Consider the following 13,525-nt stretch of genomic DNA (forward strand, 5'->3'; position numbering starts at 1 on the left):
TATAGTCATTTCATTTTCAAAATGACACGCACAAATATTTATATGATGAAATTGTAGGAATTTGGTAATTTTGTACACAAATTTGCTGAACAGGATAATGAAACATTAAACTCTCAGGAGCGAAGTTAGCAATGTTGCATATTTTCTCAAAAAAAAAAAACAGAGAGGAGCAAAATGAGCATGACATCCAGAAATCCCATACTGTTTTTTCTAGTCATCTGCTTCCAGCAACTGAAAAGAAAAAACAGCAATTGATACGCAGAATATAATTAATTCAATGATTTAAGTGCTTTTAGTCATAAAACATTCAATTGCAAATGAATGAAATCTGAGCCAAGCCTAAACCATACTCTCACAACAACACCAGCGAAACTGCTGAGGGGACGAGTTGACTGCAATCAAAGTTTCCAAAATCTCACAAACAGCACTACAGGAGAAAAGGGTTCTTAATTTTTTTTATTTTTTATTTTTTTTCAGTTTACTGATCTCCCACTCCCCCTAAATCAATCCGCCGGATCGGATGCAATCATACCTTCCAAGAAACAAGAGAGTAATTCGGATATAAATACGAGATAGAGAACATGTCATTTCGTACAGAGTAAGCTGGAGTTCTATCTAGAGGAACTACTCGTGCCTGCCAAGGAGGGTTTGCTACTAGATAAGACATCCTTCGCTGGTTTAGAATCTGAATTGATGGCAATATTGCCCATTCCAGCCTCCATCGCTTCTCTTTCGTCGTTTTCCTTCTTTTTATTTTCGATAACAGCGCCATCCACAGCTTGCTTTTCATCGGAGGTAATAGAGGGTTCCAGAAGACGGGGGCCTGCATTAAGCCATGGATGAAGAAGACACTGAGCAGCAGTGGGCCGTTTCTGAGGGACAAAGTCTAGAATGGGAACCAGGAAGTCCGTCACATCATTTGCATCTTGCTCACTGAATTCATATTTCTCTACTAGGACTTTATTAAGAGGCCAAAACCGCAAGCGGCGGATGTGCCGTAGATCACCGTATCTATTGAAATAATCACGGGAATAGCGACCACCCAAAGCAATCTGAGAACAGCCACCAGCACTTTTGAGTTAGATAAAAGTTCCATAATATAGTTAATAGGTGAAGTAATAACTGTCTTACCTTTCGGGGCATCATTCCAAGAAGCTCCATCATCAGTGCTAAGTGATCCTGAAACAGAACAGCAGATTACTAGATCAGCCATACATTTTCCTCCTATCACTCCCTTTTTTTTTTCTTTCCCTTCGGTCAATTTGAACTTCACGTTCATGGATAGTAGTTAAGTCAAAATTAATGTAGAAACTGTTATATTCTGCATACTTCAAGAAAGACAATCATCCCTAGCGCTTAAACAAGATATCAAAATCAAGAGAGTAAAGCGAGTCCCAGTTATGCAATTACTAATAAGAGTAACCAAAGGATATTTTGTTTCCTCTTGCATACCATATCTTTGGAATATAAAAAATCACTTTTTCCCCCCTTCTATACCGAGAAATACATAATGGTGATCTTTGTGCACAAGATAACCGAGAACCTACGTGATATTTGTTCACAAGAAATAGACATTAGAACCAGTAAGCTAGCATTTGTGCACAAGACATTCTTACTCCTATAAAAGGCGGAGGATAATACCAAAAGAGAATACTAAGACAGCATGTGAAAATTGGAATAAGAGACTAACAATGCACAAAGAACTAAACCTTTCCAAATTCCTTTGACAAAAATCAAATATATATATATATATATATATTTGCCTTGATTGTTTCAGTTTCTAATCATGGGTGTGCATTTAGACTAGAGAGGAAGAGAAAAAAAGGAAGAACAAAACACTCGTTACTCTGGTGTAGGAATTAGTAAAACTACATAGTCCGACCAACTAATGTTCTATCTAGTAGTTGATACAGGCTTCGATGTTCTTGGTTTAGGTCAATCAATGAATTCAAATCAACACCAAACTGGTATAGGCAAAATGGTCCTAGAATAAGATCATAAGAATTTTCAAATAGAGAGATAGAACAATAAGCAGGCAAATATTAAGGGCAGAACAGAAAGCAAAGCATTTGGTCTTGGGCAATATAACTATAGCAAGTTTTGGATCCACCAATACCTCATCCCTGTCAAAGTTGTCGCCACTGTGAGGATCAAAGAGTACATCACCAGTTGCAAGCTCAAAACAGATGCACGCAAAAGACCAGAGATCCGCTGAAGTGGAATATTTAGAGCCCAGGATCACCTCAGGACATCTATATTGTCTGGTCTGAATATCATTTGTGAACTGTTTGTATGTCCAGCAAGCATTCCCAAAGTCAACCAATTTGCACTTCAAGTCAGCTGATGCCAAAAGCTTTTTCCTTGTCGAACGACTTCCTCTCCTATTACCCTGTTTCTCTGACCCGGTGTCCTTTGTCCCATCAGCAGCTGGCAATGTACTATTGGGATTGACAGAACTACTGGGATGGTCTTCCACAGAATCCACATTCACCTTTTCATCAGTGGATTGCCCTCCTGCACCAGATGTTTCAGCATCGGCTTCCACCGAAACTTCCTTATCTGCACAACCCTGTGCCGCTTGCTTTGCCTTTCTTCGAATCTTTTTCTTCTGGTTTCTAGTCAAATCCCCGTTTGATGTCTTTATGTCTTTTGCCACTCCAGAGTCCAATGCAATCTTATCTTTACTACTTGGTAGAATGGGAGGATTGCCTGAATTTCTTGGATCTTTAGCTGGGTCTATCATCGACAACAACAAGATGTTTTCTGGCTTCAAATCAGTGTGTATAATAGAGAGCTGTCTGTGCAAGTAATCCAATCCCACCAAAACATGAAAACAAATCTCCTTAACCATGTGTATTGGCAATCCGCGGTAATCACTGTACTTAATAAACGTCAACAAGTTATCCCCCAAGTACTCAAAAACCATACAAACATGCTGTCCATTCGGACCCGAATGCTTAAAATGGTCCAAGAGCTTCACTACACACTTTTTATCCTCAGGATCTCCTTCCGCAATTTGTTTCAAGATCGTTATCTCATCCATGGCCGCCTCCGTGTAATGGGCAGCACTCTTTTGCACTTTCAAAGCAACATATCTCTAGTGTTCGTACAATTTTGATCCCCAAAAAAAGAAAAAAAAACGCACATTTCACTAATCCATACTTTACATACTTTAAGCAACACAAAATAAGAATAAAAAAATAATATTCATACTCTACTGGAATCCAAAAGAATAAAAACCAAAACAGAGCTTGCATTTTTCAGTCATACACAAAAACATACCAACTGAGCTCAAAATATTCGTTTCTTTTTCTCTTTCTAGGCAACCAAACACACTAAGAACTAAATCCGCAAACAAAATCCCTAGATTAAAAGTCAAGTTTTTTCGCGCAATAAGTGAAGGAAAACGAAGTAAAGAGCATGAAGAGAAAAGAGATTGAGCGAAAAAGTGAGTACAGATTGTTGAGTGTCCCATGCGAGCCAGACGGTGGAGAAATGTCCCCAACCGAGCTTGCTCTGGACGACGTATCGGCCGTTCTTGAAGGCGTCGCCGATGCGTACGGCGTGGTAACCTCCGCGGCGGTAATCCTCCGTACCTTCGTCCTCCGACGTGTAGTCGCCGCCGCTGTCCGTCCGATCGTCCTCGAGCTTGTCCTCCATTGACGACGTCCCGATCACTTTCCTTTTCTCCGAGTTCTAGGGTTTTGTTTGGGCGTTCGATTATGGTTTATCGAGCAGATTAAAAAAAATCAAATAAATAAATAAATAAAAAAGAGGGGAAGAAAAACTGAAATGAGTAAATTGCGGTTGAACCCCTTACCTTTGGTGACTTTTGCACTTTGCACCCATAAAAGAGTTTTTGTCACAGTGTCAACTGTCAACCACGGAAGAAAAAAATCTTTCCTTGGCTCTTTTTTTAGTATGTTTCATGTAACCGTAAATTTTCATGAAGTTCTGTTAAAATTTCACATTTTTATAAAAATAATAATAATAACGATAACAATTTAAGATAATATTCTATGAATAAGATACCTTAACTAAAATTCGTAAACTTTTTTTAAAAAAAATGACCTATAATATGATCTTCAATTTAAAGGGGGAAAAAAGATAAAATTTTAGTGTATACATGTTATTTATTGTTTCCTACAAATAGAGTAAATTAATCAAATATTTAAAACACTTGCTCCATCGTATTACAAAACAAATATGTCTTCTATAGTAATTTTTATTTCGACAAAAAACCACTAAAAGCTTCATGGTTAAGGACCTTGTAGTGGAGGATGTGGAGAGAAATATATATATATATATATATAATCGACCATCATCAACATTGTCATGACAAAACTAAAGAGTAAATTGATACATCCTCAATTTTAGGATTTACATAATGTATATATGAAATATAGGAAATATTTAAATCCTTTTAAGGATCAATATATACTTAACTTGAGTAAGTAATAAAAATTTGAGTTTTACACTATGTTAAACATTAACCAAAAAAAATGTTGAGTTTTGCATGAAAGTCATTATTTTGCTCTAAAATCAATAATGTACTAAATACCAAATTCCCGTATTGAAATATTCAAAAACATATTGTAATTAAAATTTATCGATGTGTAATCTTTAGATGGATTTGAATTGTCGATGATAACTGTTGAGATTTTCAATGGTTGAACCGAAGCGACACTTGGGTTGAATGACTTGTAATGGTTCATCTTCAAGTAACTAGTTTGAGGGAGGTGCCTAAGGCACATCCCGTTATTAACTTTTTTTTTTCACTCTGCAATTTACATTTTTTTCACATTATTAAAAATTATTAAGTATGATAAGTAACGTTTCAATATAAACATATTTTTTTAATTGTTTCTTTAAAAATAAATAAATAAATATGCTAATAATTCAATTTTTATTATGCATAATAATGGTTGAAAAAAAATCTAAAAATGTATACATCTTCTCTACCACTAACAATATTTGTGCAAGTAAAAAGAATAATAATAAATGAGGTGTTGAAAGAGAAAGTTAATGAATAAAATATTTTAATAAGAAAAAAGAAGAAGAAAAAAAATAATATTTAATATAAAATTAAAGAAAATAGAAAAGTAAAAAAGCTAAAAAAAATACAATTTATGCTAGAAAGCAAAGTTTTTTTTTTATTTTTTTATTTTTTTTAAGGCAAGCAAGCAAACAAGCAAAACTTCATACCTCATCCGCTCTTCTTATATAGAAGATATATGTAAAATTTCAATGAAAATGATGGTGATTTTGTCTAATCTCTACTCAATGAATAAGTATTTGTGTATTTGAGAACAAGCCATAACCCCTCAATGAAATTACATGAGTTCATAAATTTTGTTTTTTAGATTGGAATCACAATTTAATCTTTTTATTACAGTATTTTTTTTTATAAAAATTTAAATTTTAATTTAAATTTTTCACTCAAATCTATTAAAAGAACACCCATGATAGGCCACTGAGCACCAAGCATAGGCCATTTATCTTTGTAAATTGAGCTTTTATGATATATATTTTTAGTGCAAATTAGAGAAAGGTTGCAAAATGAAAATTCATTTTAAAAAAAAAAGAACTAGTTGATGGTGAATTCTGAGCGACATGCTTAAAAAGTTGTTTATAGGGGGAGAAGTATCAAAATACTAGAATTGAAGGGAGTAGAGTGCAATTTACTCAAATAAAAAACAGTACGGTGGATCACCGTGAGAGAGACAGAAGAGAGGAAATTTCTGTGTTGATTTTCGCAGGTCTTTTGTCTAGAAGCGAGGGAAATTATCAACTACGATAACTCTAGAGTAACACACGTTTCGGATTGGATCAATTTTTATCCATTTCAAGGTCGTGTGACGTGTCGTCCTCAGCTTCATCAATAGTTTCTTCGTGATCACTGATTATCCTGATCTTATCTGGTTTGGTCCCACTTATTCTTTTCTCTTTTTCCTTTTTCGTTTATTTTACTCTTTAGCAGGCTTTTTATTTCTACTTTTTTTATTAAAAAAAAAAGAATTCTTTTAGATGGATAATTGAGATTGAGAATATGGCTTTGAATGGATTCCGATTTACTGCAAGAAATACCATTTTTTTTCAATAATTAAAGAGTAAATTGGACATGAACTCAAAACTAAATTTACAAATGTATATAGCATAAAAAAAAATGCGAGTTGAATTAAGTTTTTTTATAATACTTTACTTTTTCTAAAATATATTAATGTACTTTTCAGTTACATCCTTCAAATTTAAAATAGCAAGCTGGAGAAGAGGAGAAAAAGAAAAGAAATAAAAAGAAAGGAGCGACCAATTATGATCCCAAATCACGGAAAGATAGGTGATCCCACACAAGTTTTGCAATCACACTTTAACCAAAAATAGTGTGTTGATGGCCATCTACTTTTTTCCCAATTTGAATTTTATTAAGAAAAGGACTACGGCATGTATACAATTTATTAAGTCATGATTTAGATTGTATAAAAAAATATTATAATAAAAATGTTAAATTTAAATTTATATAAGAGAAAATACTGTAATAATATGACTTGAATTATAAAATCAAGAAGCCTAAAATTTTCTTAAAAGTTTACCAAAAAAAAATTCTAAAAAGTATATATTGATTTATATTTGCATGTTCTTGTCATTTTTAGTTTCGGTATTTCTTTTTTATTTTCTGCTACATTATTTCTCGGTCTAATATCCTTTTTGATGCAGCGGAATTGGAAAAAATTACGTCAAAGCCATGGCGGAACCAAAGAATGATGCACAATTCAACAAGTCCCTTTTCCAAAAAAAAAAAAAAAGAAAAAAAAATCAATAAGGGAAATATAATATTCAAATCTACCCTAAAACCAAAGCAAAATGAAGCAATTTATATCAGCTACAATACAGAGTATCACCAGCTAATACAAATACAATTGACTTGAGCCCGTTTGGTTAGATGATTCGTTATCTGATTCGAATAATGGTTCATGGTTCGCTACAGTATTTTCTCTCACAAAAAACATATGTAAATCAAAAATGATTCTGATCTCATAGTTCTAATCCATGAACTAAACGGACTCTAAAACGACAAACCAATCAAAAGAAATAAACGAAACGACAAAACAACAATATGAGCTACCCAATAAAGCAACAGCAACGAACGACATTTAAAGAGATAAACGACAACACTCTTTTTTTAGCCGGAAAAATGACAACACTCTTAACTCACTCTTAATGGTGGTACCGAAGCTCCTAGATCAACTCTTTTGTGAGTTTTTTTTGGTCTTTTTTCTGCAATAAATTTTTTGTGAGATTTTTAGTGCATATAAAATACTTATCCACTCCATACGACAAAAATAAAAAATAAAAAAAATAATAATTCTCCAATAAAATAAAATCTGAGTGGGCCACTAAATTAGTCGGCCCAAGAATGTAGCCCAAGTCTAAAAGTGTTAGTAGGGCTCTCGTCCAACTCTCGGGCTGTAAAGGCCCAGTCATAGAGTGGTAGTTTCGTAGTTTTTCAAAATCACAAGGTCTATTTATATTGATTCTTGGTATAGATACCCGCGTCATAGCAAGCTCCTAGGGTTTTTCCGCACCGGAGGAGGAAAAAAGCAGCAGCCACAAACAACAAGAGCAGCCATGGTTCTCAAGTACGCCTCTCTCTCTCTCTCTATATATATATTTATATATATATAATTTCGTTTATGCGAATAGCTAGATCTAGTTATTTGATGTTTTTTTTTTCAATTGTTGAATATCTTTAATCCTTAGCTCTGTTCAAATTCAGAGGCCGGTTAAATTTTTTTAGGGGAGCTTAATTTCACTTGTTGTTGCTGTTGATGATGATGAAATTGTTGAAATTGATATTTTTTTTTCGTTTTCGGGATTGTGACAATAATTGGCTTTGTTACACGTTAAAGATTTGGGATTTTAGGGCTTAGATTGTCATGGTGGATGATTTTCTCTAGGGTTCAATATTTAAGATAAAGAAAACTAATCTATAAATAATTTGTTTAGAAATTATATATTGGATTAAGATTATTTGGGCTTGTTTGAAAAATCTGGTGAAGTTATTTGGTTGTTCTGCTCCTAGGATATATATGATGGGAATTTTAATTTAGTTTTCTGAATATTAAGTGGCAAAGAATTATCGGTTTTCATCAATAGTTTGAATCTTTATACTTAATGTCCAAAGTTGTGTTTTGATTTTTGATTTTGGTCTTTTAGGACGGAGCTCTGCCGTTTTAGTGGTGCCAAGATATACCCTGGGAAAGGCATCAGATTTGTTCGTTCTGATTCTCAGGTAAATTAACACCTAAATTTGTTCAACTATTTTGCCCATGTTTCTTTTTAAATTTAACCCCTAGTTTTTATACAATGCGGGATCAAACTTGCACCCTCCCAAACCCAAGCCCCACCCCACCCAATTATTTTGCCCAAGTTTTTACTGGTCAAGTCCCTTCCCGGTTGTTGCTTTCGTCTTTCGGACATTGGAGAGGGAAGTTGATCTGTTGGTAACTGTCGATCTAAAGTTTTTTTTTTGGGAACTGTTAGGTGTTCTTGTTTGCAAATTCCAAATGCAAGAGGTATTTCCACAACCGCTTGAAGCCATCTAAGCTTACCTGGACAGCCATGTACAGGAAGCAGCACAAGAAGGTAGATATCCATCCTTTGTTTTTTGTTCTTCCCCTGTATGAACTTATCTAAATGATGGACATGTACTTCTAGCTCTAAAATATTTAGACAATCAAAGGTCGTTGTGGGATGCACGTAACTGTGTTTATGATTTGGACACACTTTAGGATATTGCCCAAGAGGCAGTAAGGAAGAGGAGACGTGCCACTAAGAAGCCTTACTCTAGGGCCATTGTTGGTGCCACCTTGGAGGTTATCCAGAAGAGGAGGACTGAGAAGCCCGAGGTTCGTGATGCAGCAAGGGAAGCTGCTCTCCGGTGCGTTTTCATATCTGTTCTCATATCCCCTTGATTGGCTTCAAGTTTACTTTACAATATACCAGAGGGATTTACTTTGATTGTAGTCTTATGGAAACATTTTGATTTGTCTGAATGTGTTGTGTAGTGAGATTAAGGAAAGGAACAAGAAAACAAAGGATGAAAAGAAGGCCAAGAAGGCAGAAGTCACGGCCAAGACACAGAAGACACAGGGCAAGGGTAATGTTGCCAAGGGAGCTGCACCGAAGGGCCCAAAGCTTGGTGGTGGTGGTGGAAAGCGCTGAGCCATTCAATTGGTTTATCGTCTACCCATTGCGACGCAAAGTAATAGATAGGAGATATTTGTTAGTTTCCAAATTAAAGTGTTTGTAAGGATTGAGTTGGCCTTGTTTGTTGGCCAAAGCGCTTTTGTCTTTTTGTTGTTTATCGTTCAAAGATTTGGCACTTCTTTATCAGGTTATGCGAGTACACTTTTTAAGTTCTCACCCCAATTTATTTTATTGAAAGCTACAGTGACCTCGACCCCCTTACTCAAAATATTGAGTATATGCCCACCTGGGAAATGACATATGCTTATTTAGGTGCAAACTACCGTATAACATGTAGTGGAGAAGCAGTTTCGAGCTTCTTTGCAAAATGACCCCTTTTTTGAGGTGATATGTTATGGAGTCGTTTGGATAAGTTAGGATTAACTTTGTATTGGCCAAGGCTTTTTAAAGTTTTGAACATACAAACATGGTTATTTGTAAGTTTGATGTGAGCAAGTGCCACTTTAACGGTTAACTGTACAAAAATTGTTATGGAGCTTTTTGACAGGCTAGTCTGTGACAGTTTTTGTGACAGTTTTTGATTGTTGAATCAGGTTAAAAAAATTATATTAAATTAAAAAAGTATAAAAATAAATAATATTTATACAAATTTAACAATTAAAAATAAAAAATTATTGATAATTTATTATTTTATTTTTTCGAATCCTATTAGATAAGCTTTCAAATAGTCAATGGTATGGAGAACTCTCCAGCAAAGGAAGAAAAAAGATATCCTACCTGGCCGTGTGGTAAGTTTTTTTTTTGAAGTTTTCTGTAGTTTCTCTGTCTCATATATTACACATTCACAAAACTATCCTAGTGCTACCTACTATTATTGCATAGTTGCAATTATCCTAATGGTAGTCGTTAGGATTATTTTCACGTGTCCATTTAAATTTAAATACATTCTCATTTTATTTCTTAAATTTTTAAATTAGTCTCACTTATCTTCTTTATTAGAATTCTCGTTAAGAATAGACGAGAAAGAGGAAGTTAAGTGCGGTTATGCGTTCTTTTCTGTTTATTTTTAATAAGAATTTTAACAAAATATTTAAGGGAGATTAATTCTCTCTTTTTCTTTTTTCCATTTGTTTCTAATAAATTTTTTTGACCAAATAGGTTAAGTGAGACTAATAAAATGTGAGTTTTTAGTTTGTGGAGTAAAATATGAGAATGGCCGTAAAATTAGGAAGGCAGAAGTATTTATCTTAATTGTATTAGGCATGTTCTTTTGTCCAAAAAATTCAAAAAAAGACAACTCAAGTTTCAATTTTATTCAAGTTCACGTTCTTTTAAGTTTTAACTTTATTCAATTTTACTCAACTTTATTCAAGTTTTAACTTCAACTCAAGTTATAACTCAAATTTAACTCAAAAACTACACTCAAGTTATACTCCAAAAGAACAACCCCATTATTTCTTAATTCCAGTCAAATAAAAAACTGCTATAATTCTTAATTTTGAACTAAACATGGTTACTGCTTACAGAGTGAACTATACGAATACAAACCCACTGGGCCCCTGGATATGACAGTTTGTTTTGGAAGCAAAGTTGTTTGGCATCAAGTTACAACTTTTTAAGTTAAAAAGGAACACTTTTTATTCTTTTATTTGGAAAGTAGAAGAGCAACTTTTCATGTGTATCCATGCAAAAGATCAAAAAGAGAGACAGAAGGTATCAAAAAGAACTGAAGAAAAAACCAGAAGAAAGAACAGCATGAGTGCATGGCAGAAGGTTGTGGATCCCAATATGGAGAAGGGTACAAAATTAGATACCTCTGTTGAGGACAAGACTAATCTTTTGGTCAACTCCTAATTTTTTCTTACTTTGCACCCACCCGTGAACCTTCTTCTTCTTCTCTATGGGAAGACAAGGGTGCATTTTGATTCTGATATATTGTCATGTATTAGTAAAAACTTTTTAACGTCAAATTGAAACATTTACCAAGTCTTTCAAGACCAACAAGTATGTCATGGTTCGGAACATGATTCATAATAAACTAACAGAATTTAAGTTAGATACGGTATTTTTTTCGTATTTTACCGTATAATAATAGAATAAAACGGCTTTTGTCATTCAAATTCTGCCGGAGGCCAGTACATGGTTGGCCATTAATCCAACATTGATCCCCTTTATATCCTATTTTTGACCAAATCCGTCCTAACATATATAATTATACTTTGATAAAGCACATTCTTGGTCTTTATCCAAGAGATGAAGAAAATCCCACATCATACCACACACTCTTATTAAGAAAAGTGAGACGCTGATAGAGACAAAATATATCATGCAAATACATACATACATACGTACATATATATATATATATAATTCTTTCATTGCTATATATCAATTGTCTAATGCATCAGTACAGAGCTAGCTTGGAAATTGATTAAGCAACTGAGATCCCATTTCACTAATTAGATAATTAGACTAGATCAGGAGGCCTAAGTTATTGTTACTAACTTGGACTAATTGATCAAGATAGATCACAAGCTTTTAAATATTCTAAGGATAAGAAGGGAGATGTCCCCAGTAATTAGTTGGAGGTGATACTGGGTTGTATTCCTCCATAGTGAAAATATTATTGCACTGATCTGCAGCCATCTGATGCTGGTTTGTTCCTTGAGACTTAATGCTCGAGCTCCGAATGGCGCCCGACGTGCTCTCCACCGTCTCCTCCCCGCCGGAGATTTCCGTGTAACCGCCCGTTGACACTTGCTTCCAGGTGATTTGGTCTCTTAGCATAGCTTTCAGTTTCATGACCTATATATATGTCATCAGATAGAATATGACTAAAAGCACTATTACTATAGGTAATCCATATAATATTGTGCATGGCTTAAAGATCTCTGTACAGATAGTATGTTTTCGAAATATTTCTATAACTAGAAGATTGCATATAGTCCAGTTTTACAGTGCCAAAGAATCTCACGCTTTAAATAAAACAATTAATTCCAAGTTTTATTCAAGCAGAACAAAAATCTTCCAAGTTTGAGAGGATTGCTTTATTCCAACAAAAAAAGAAAGAGTTTTGCAACATTGAAGATCACATGTGTCGATAATATATATATATATATGTATATATGATGCTATGGTGAGAACTTCATTGTACAACCTAAAACTCATGCGAGCGATGCTCATGACTGAAATTCTTACATACATATACGTTATATATATTTGTATCTGCAATATATTCAACAATGAACCAATATTTCATGCATGCTTTGCATGAAATATATGAAAGAGAGTTCTTTGCACTGACACATACAGATATATACATATACATATATATATATTTATATATAGACATAATACCTCGTCTTGTAGTTTCTGCTTTTCTTTGGAGATGGCATCAAACTCCTGTTTAAGGGTATCGTACAAGCGCTCAACCTGCTTAGCCTTCCAGCGAGCCCTTCTGTTCTGAAACCAAACAGCAATCTGACGAGGCTGAAGCCCCAGCTCTCTTGAGAGCTTCATTTTCCTATCCGGGTCGAGCTTAATCTCCTCTTGGAAACTTCTCTCCAGAGAATCTAACTGATCACTTGTTAACCTCTTCTTCTTGTCCCCATAACTACTACTTATAATACTATTATTAATGTTGTTCTTCATCTCCATTCCCGGAACTAACCCTTGGGAAACCGCCTCCGAAAGCATTCCTTGATGCTTCATCTCCATTCCTTAAAAAAAAAAAAAAAAAAAAAAAAAAAAGAATGATCGAGTTATGTTGTCAAACTCTAGTTGGTATATTCCGGTGTACTGAACTTTCTTGAACTGTATAGTGAATAAACTCTACAGTTGTGGTTCTAACGGTAATTCTATATTCACTTCTAACGTTGAAGTTTTAAGTTCCAATCTCGTAAACTCGTACTCTAAAAAAAAATTGTTGAAGTTGGACAAGTAGTCAAGTAATATAAACTGCTACCAAAAAAAAAAAAAAAAATGGAGGTACCATAAATGACTATTTTTCGTCATGACTTTCCAAGAAAGCAGGATTTTGGTGATCACGGTTGAACATGGAATTCATACCAAATTTGAAAACTGTTATAAGGGTGTTATGATGAAGTCGTGATATTGAATATATACATATATATATAGAAAGGAACAAATATATATATATATATATATATATATATATGTGATCACGGTTGAACATGGAATTCATACCAAATTTGAAAACTGTTATAAGGGTGTTATGATGAAGTCGTGATATTGAATATATACATATATATATAGAAAGGAACAAATATATATATATATATATATATATATATAAAGA

At 34.0% G+C, this 13,525-nt stretch overlaps 3 protein-coding genes across 3 annotated transcripts; 1 reads left to right on the forward strand and 2 right to left on the reverse strand.

Moving 5' to 3' along the window:
• Nucleotides 1–251: 251 nt before the first annotated feature.
• Nucleotides 252–3,720, reverse strand: LOC21385852 (SRSF protein kinase 2). Its single transcript, XM_010105039.2, has 4 exons — nt 3,457–3,720; nt 2,117–3,097; nt 1,132–1,179; nt 252–1,052 (listed from the first exon to the last, which is right to left on the reverse strand). Exons 1-4 carry the CDS (start codon nt 3,658–3,660, stop codon nt 612–614), a joined length of 1,674 nt encoding a protein of 557 aa, XP_010103341.1. The 5' UTR covers nt 3,661–3,720; the 3' UTR covers nt 252–611.
• A 3,848-nt stretch (nt 3,721–7,568) lies between these two features.
• On the forward strand, nt 7,569–9,423 carry LOC21385853 (60S ribosomal protein L24). Its single transcript, XM_010105040.2, has 5 exons — nt 7,569–7,637; nt 8,215–8,290; nt 8,542–8,643; nt 8,790–8,938; nt 9,066–9,423. Exons 1-5 carry the CDS (start codon nt 7,627–7,629, stop codon nt 9,220–9,222), a joined length of 495 nt encoding a protein of 164 aa, XP_010103342.1. The 5' UTR covers nt 7,569–7,626; the 3' UTR covers nt 9,223–9,423.
• Nucleotides 9,424–11,754: 2,331 nt separating this feature from the next.
• Nucleotides 11,755–12,927, reverse strand: LOC21385854 (putative homeobox-leucine zipper protein ATHB-51). Its single transcript, XM_010105041.2, has 2 exons — nt 12,565–12,927; nt 11,755–12,012 (listed from the first exon to the last, which is right to left on the reverse strand). Exons 1-2 carry the CDS (start codon nt 12,922–12,924, stop codon nt 11,755–11,757), a joined length of 618 nt encoding a protein of 205 aa, XP_010103343.1. The 5' UTR covers nt 12,925–12,927.
• Nucleotides 12,928–13,525: the final 598 nt, after the last annotated feature.

Source organism: Morus notabilis, unplaced genomic scaffold, assembly GCF_000414095.1.
Source record: "Morus notabilis unplaced genomic scaffold, ASM41409v2 Scaffold3870, whole genome shotgun sequence".
Classification (NCBI taxonomy): Eukaryota; Viridiplantae; Streptophyta; class Magnoliopsida; order Rosales; family Moraceae; genus Morus; species Morus notabilis.

What these genes read in the sequence shown, in the direction of transcription:
- LOC21385853 (XM_010105040.2), top strand. An exon ending in ACAGGAAGCAGCACAAGAAG is followed by an intron (nt 8,644 to 8,789) that starts GTAGATATCCAT and finishes GACACACTTTAG; the next exon opens with GATATTGCCCAAGAGGCAGT. An exon ending in GCAAGGGAAGCTGCTCTCCG is followed by an intron (nt 8,939 to 9,065) that starts GTGCGTTTTCAT and finishes TGTGTTGTGTAG; the next exon opens with TGAGATTAAGGAAAGGAACA.
- LOC21385852 (XM_010105039.2), bottom strand. Translation starts at nt 3,660, where the DNA reads ATGGAGGACAAGCTCGAGGACGATCGGACGGACAGCGGCGGCGACTAC. An exon ending in CATGGGACACTCAACAATCT is followed by an intron (nt 3,098 to 3,456) that starts GTACTCACTTTT and finishes TACGAACACTAG; the next exon opens with AGATATGTTGCTTTGAAAGT. An exon ending in TTGGAATGATGCCCCGAAAG is followed by an intron (nt 1,053 to 1,131) that starts GTAAGACAGTTA and finishes GGCTGTTCTCAG; the next exon opens with ATTGCTTTGGGTGGTCGCTA.
- LOC21385854 (XM_010105041.2), bottom strand. Translation starts at nt 12,924, where the DNA reads ATGGAGATGAAGCATCAAGGAATGCTTTCGGAGGCGGTTTCCCAAGGG. An exon ending in AGCAGAAACTACAAGACGAG is followed by an intron (nt 12,013 to 12,564) that starts GTATTATGTCTA and finishes ACATATATATAG; the next exon opens with GTCATGAAACTGAAAGCTAT.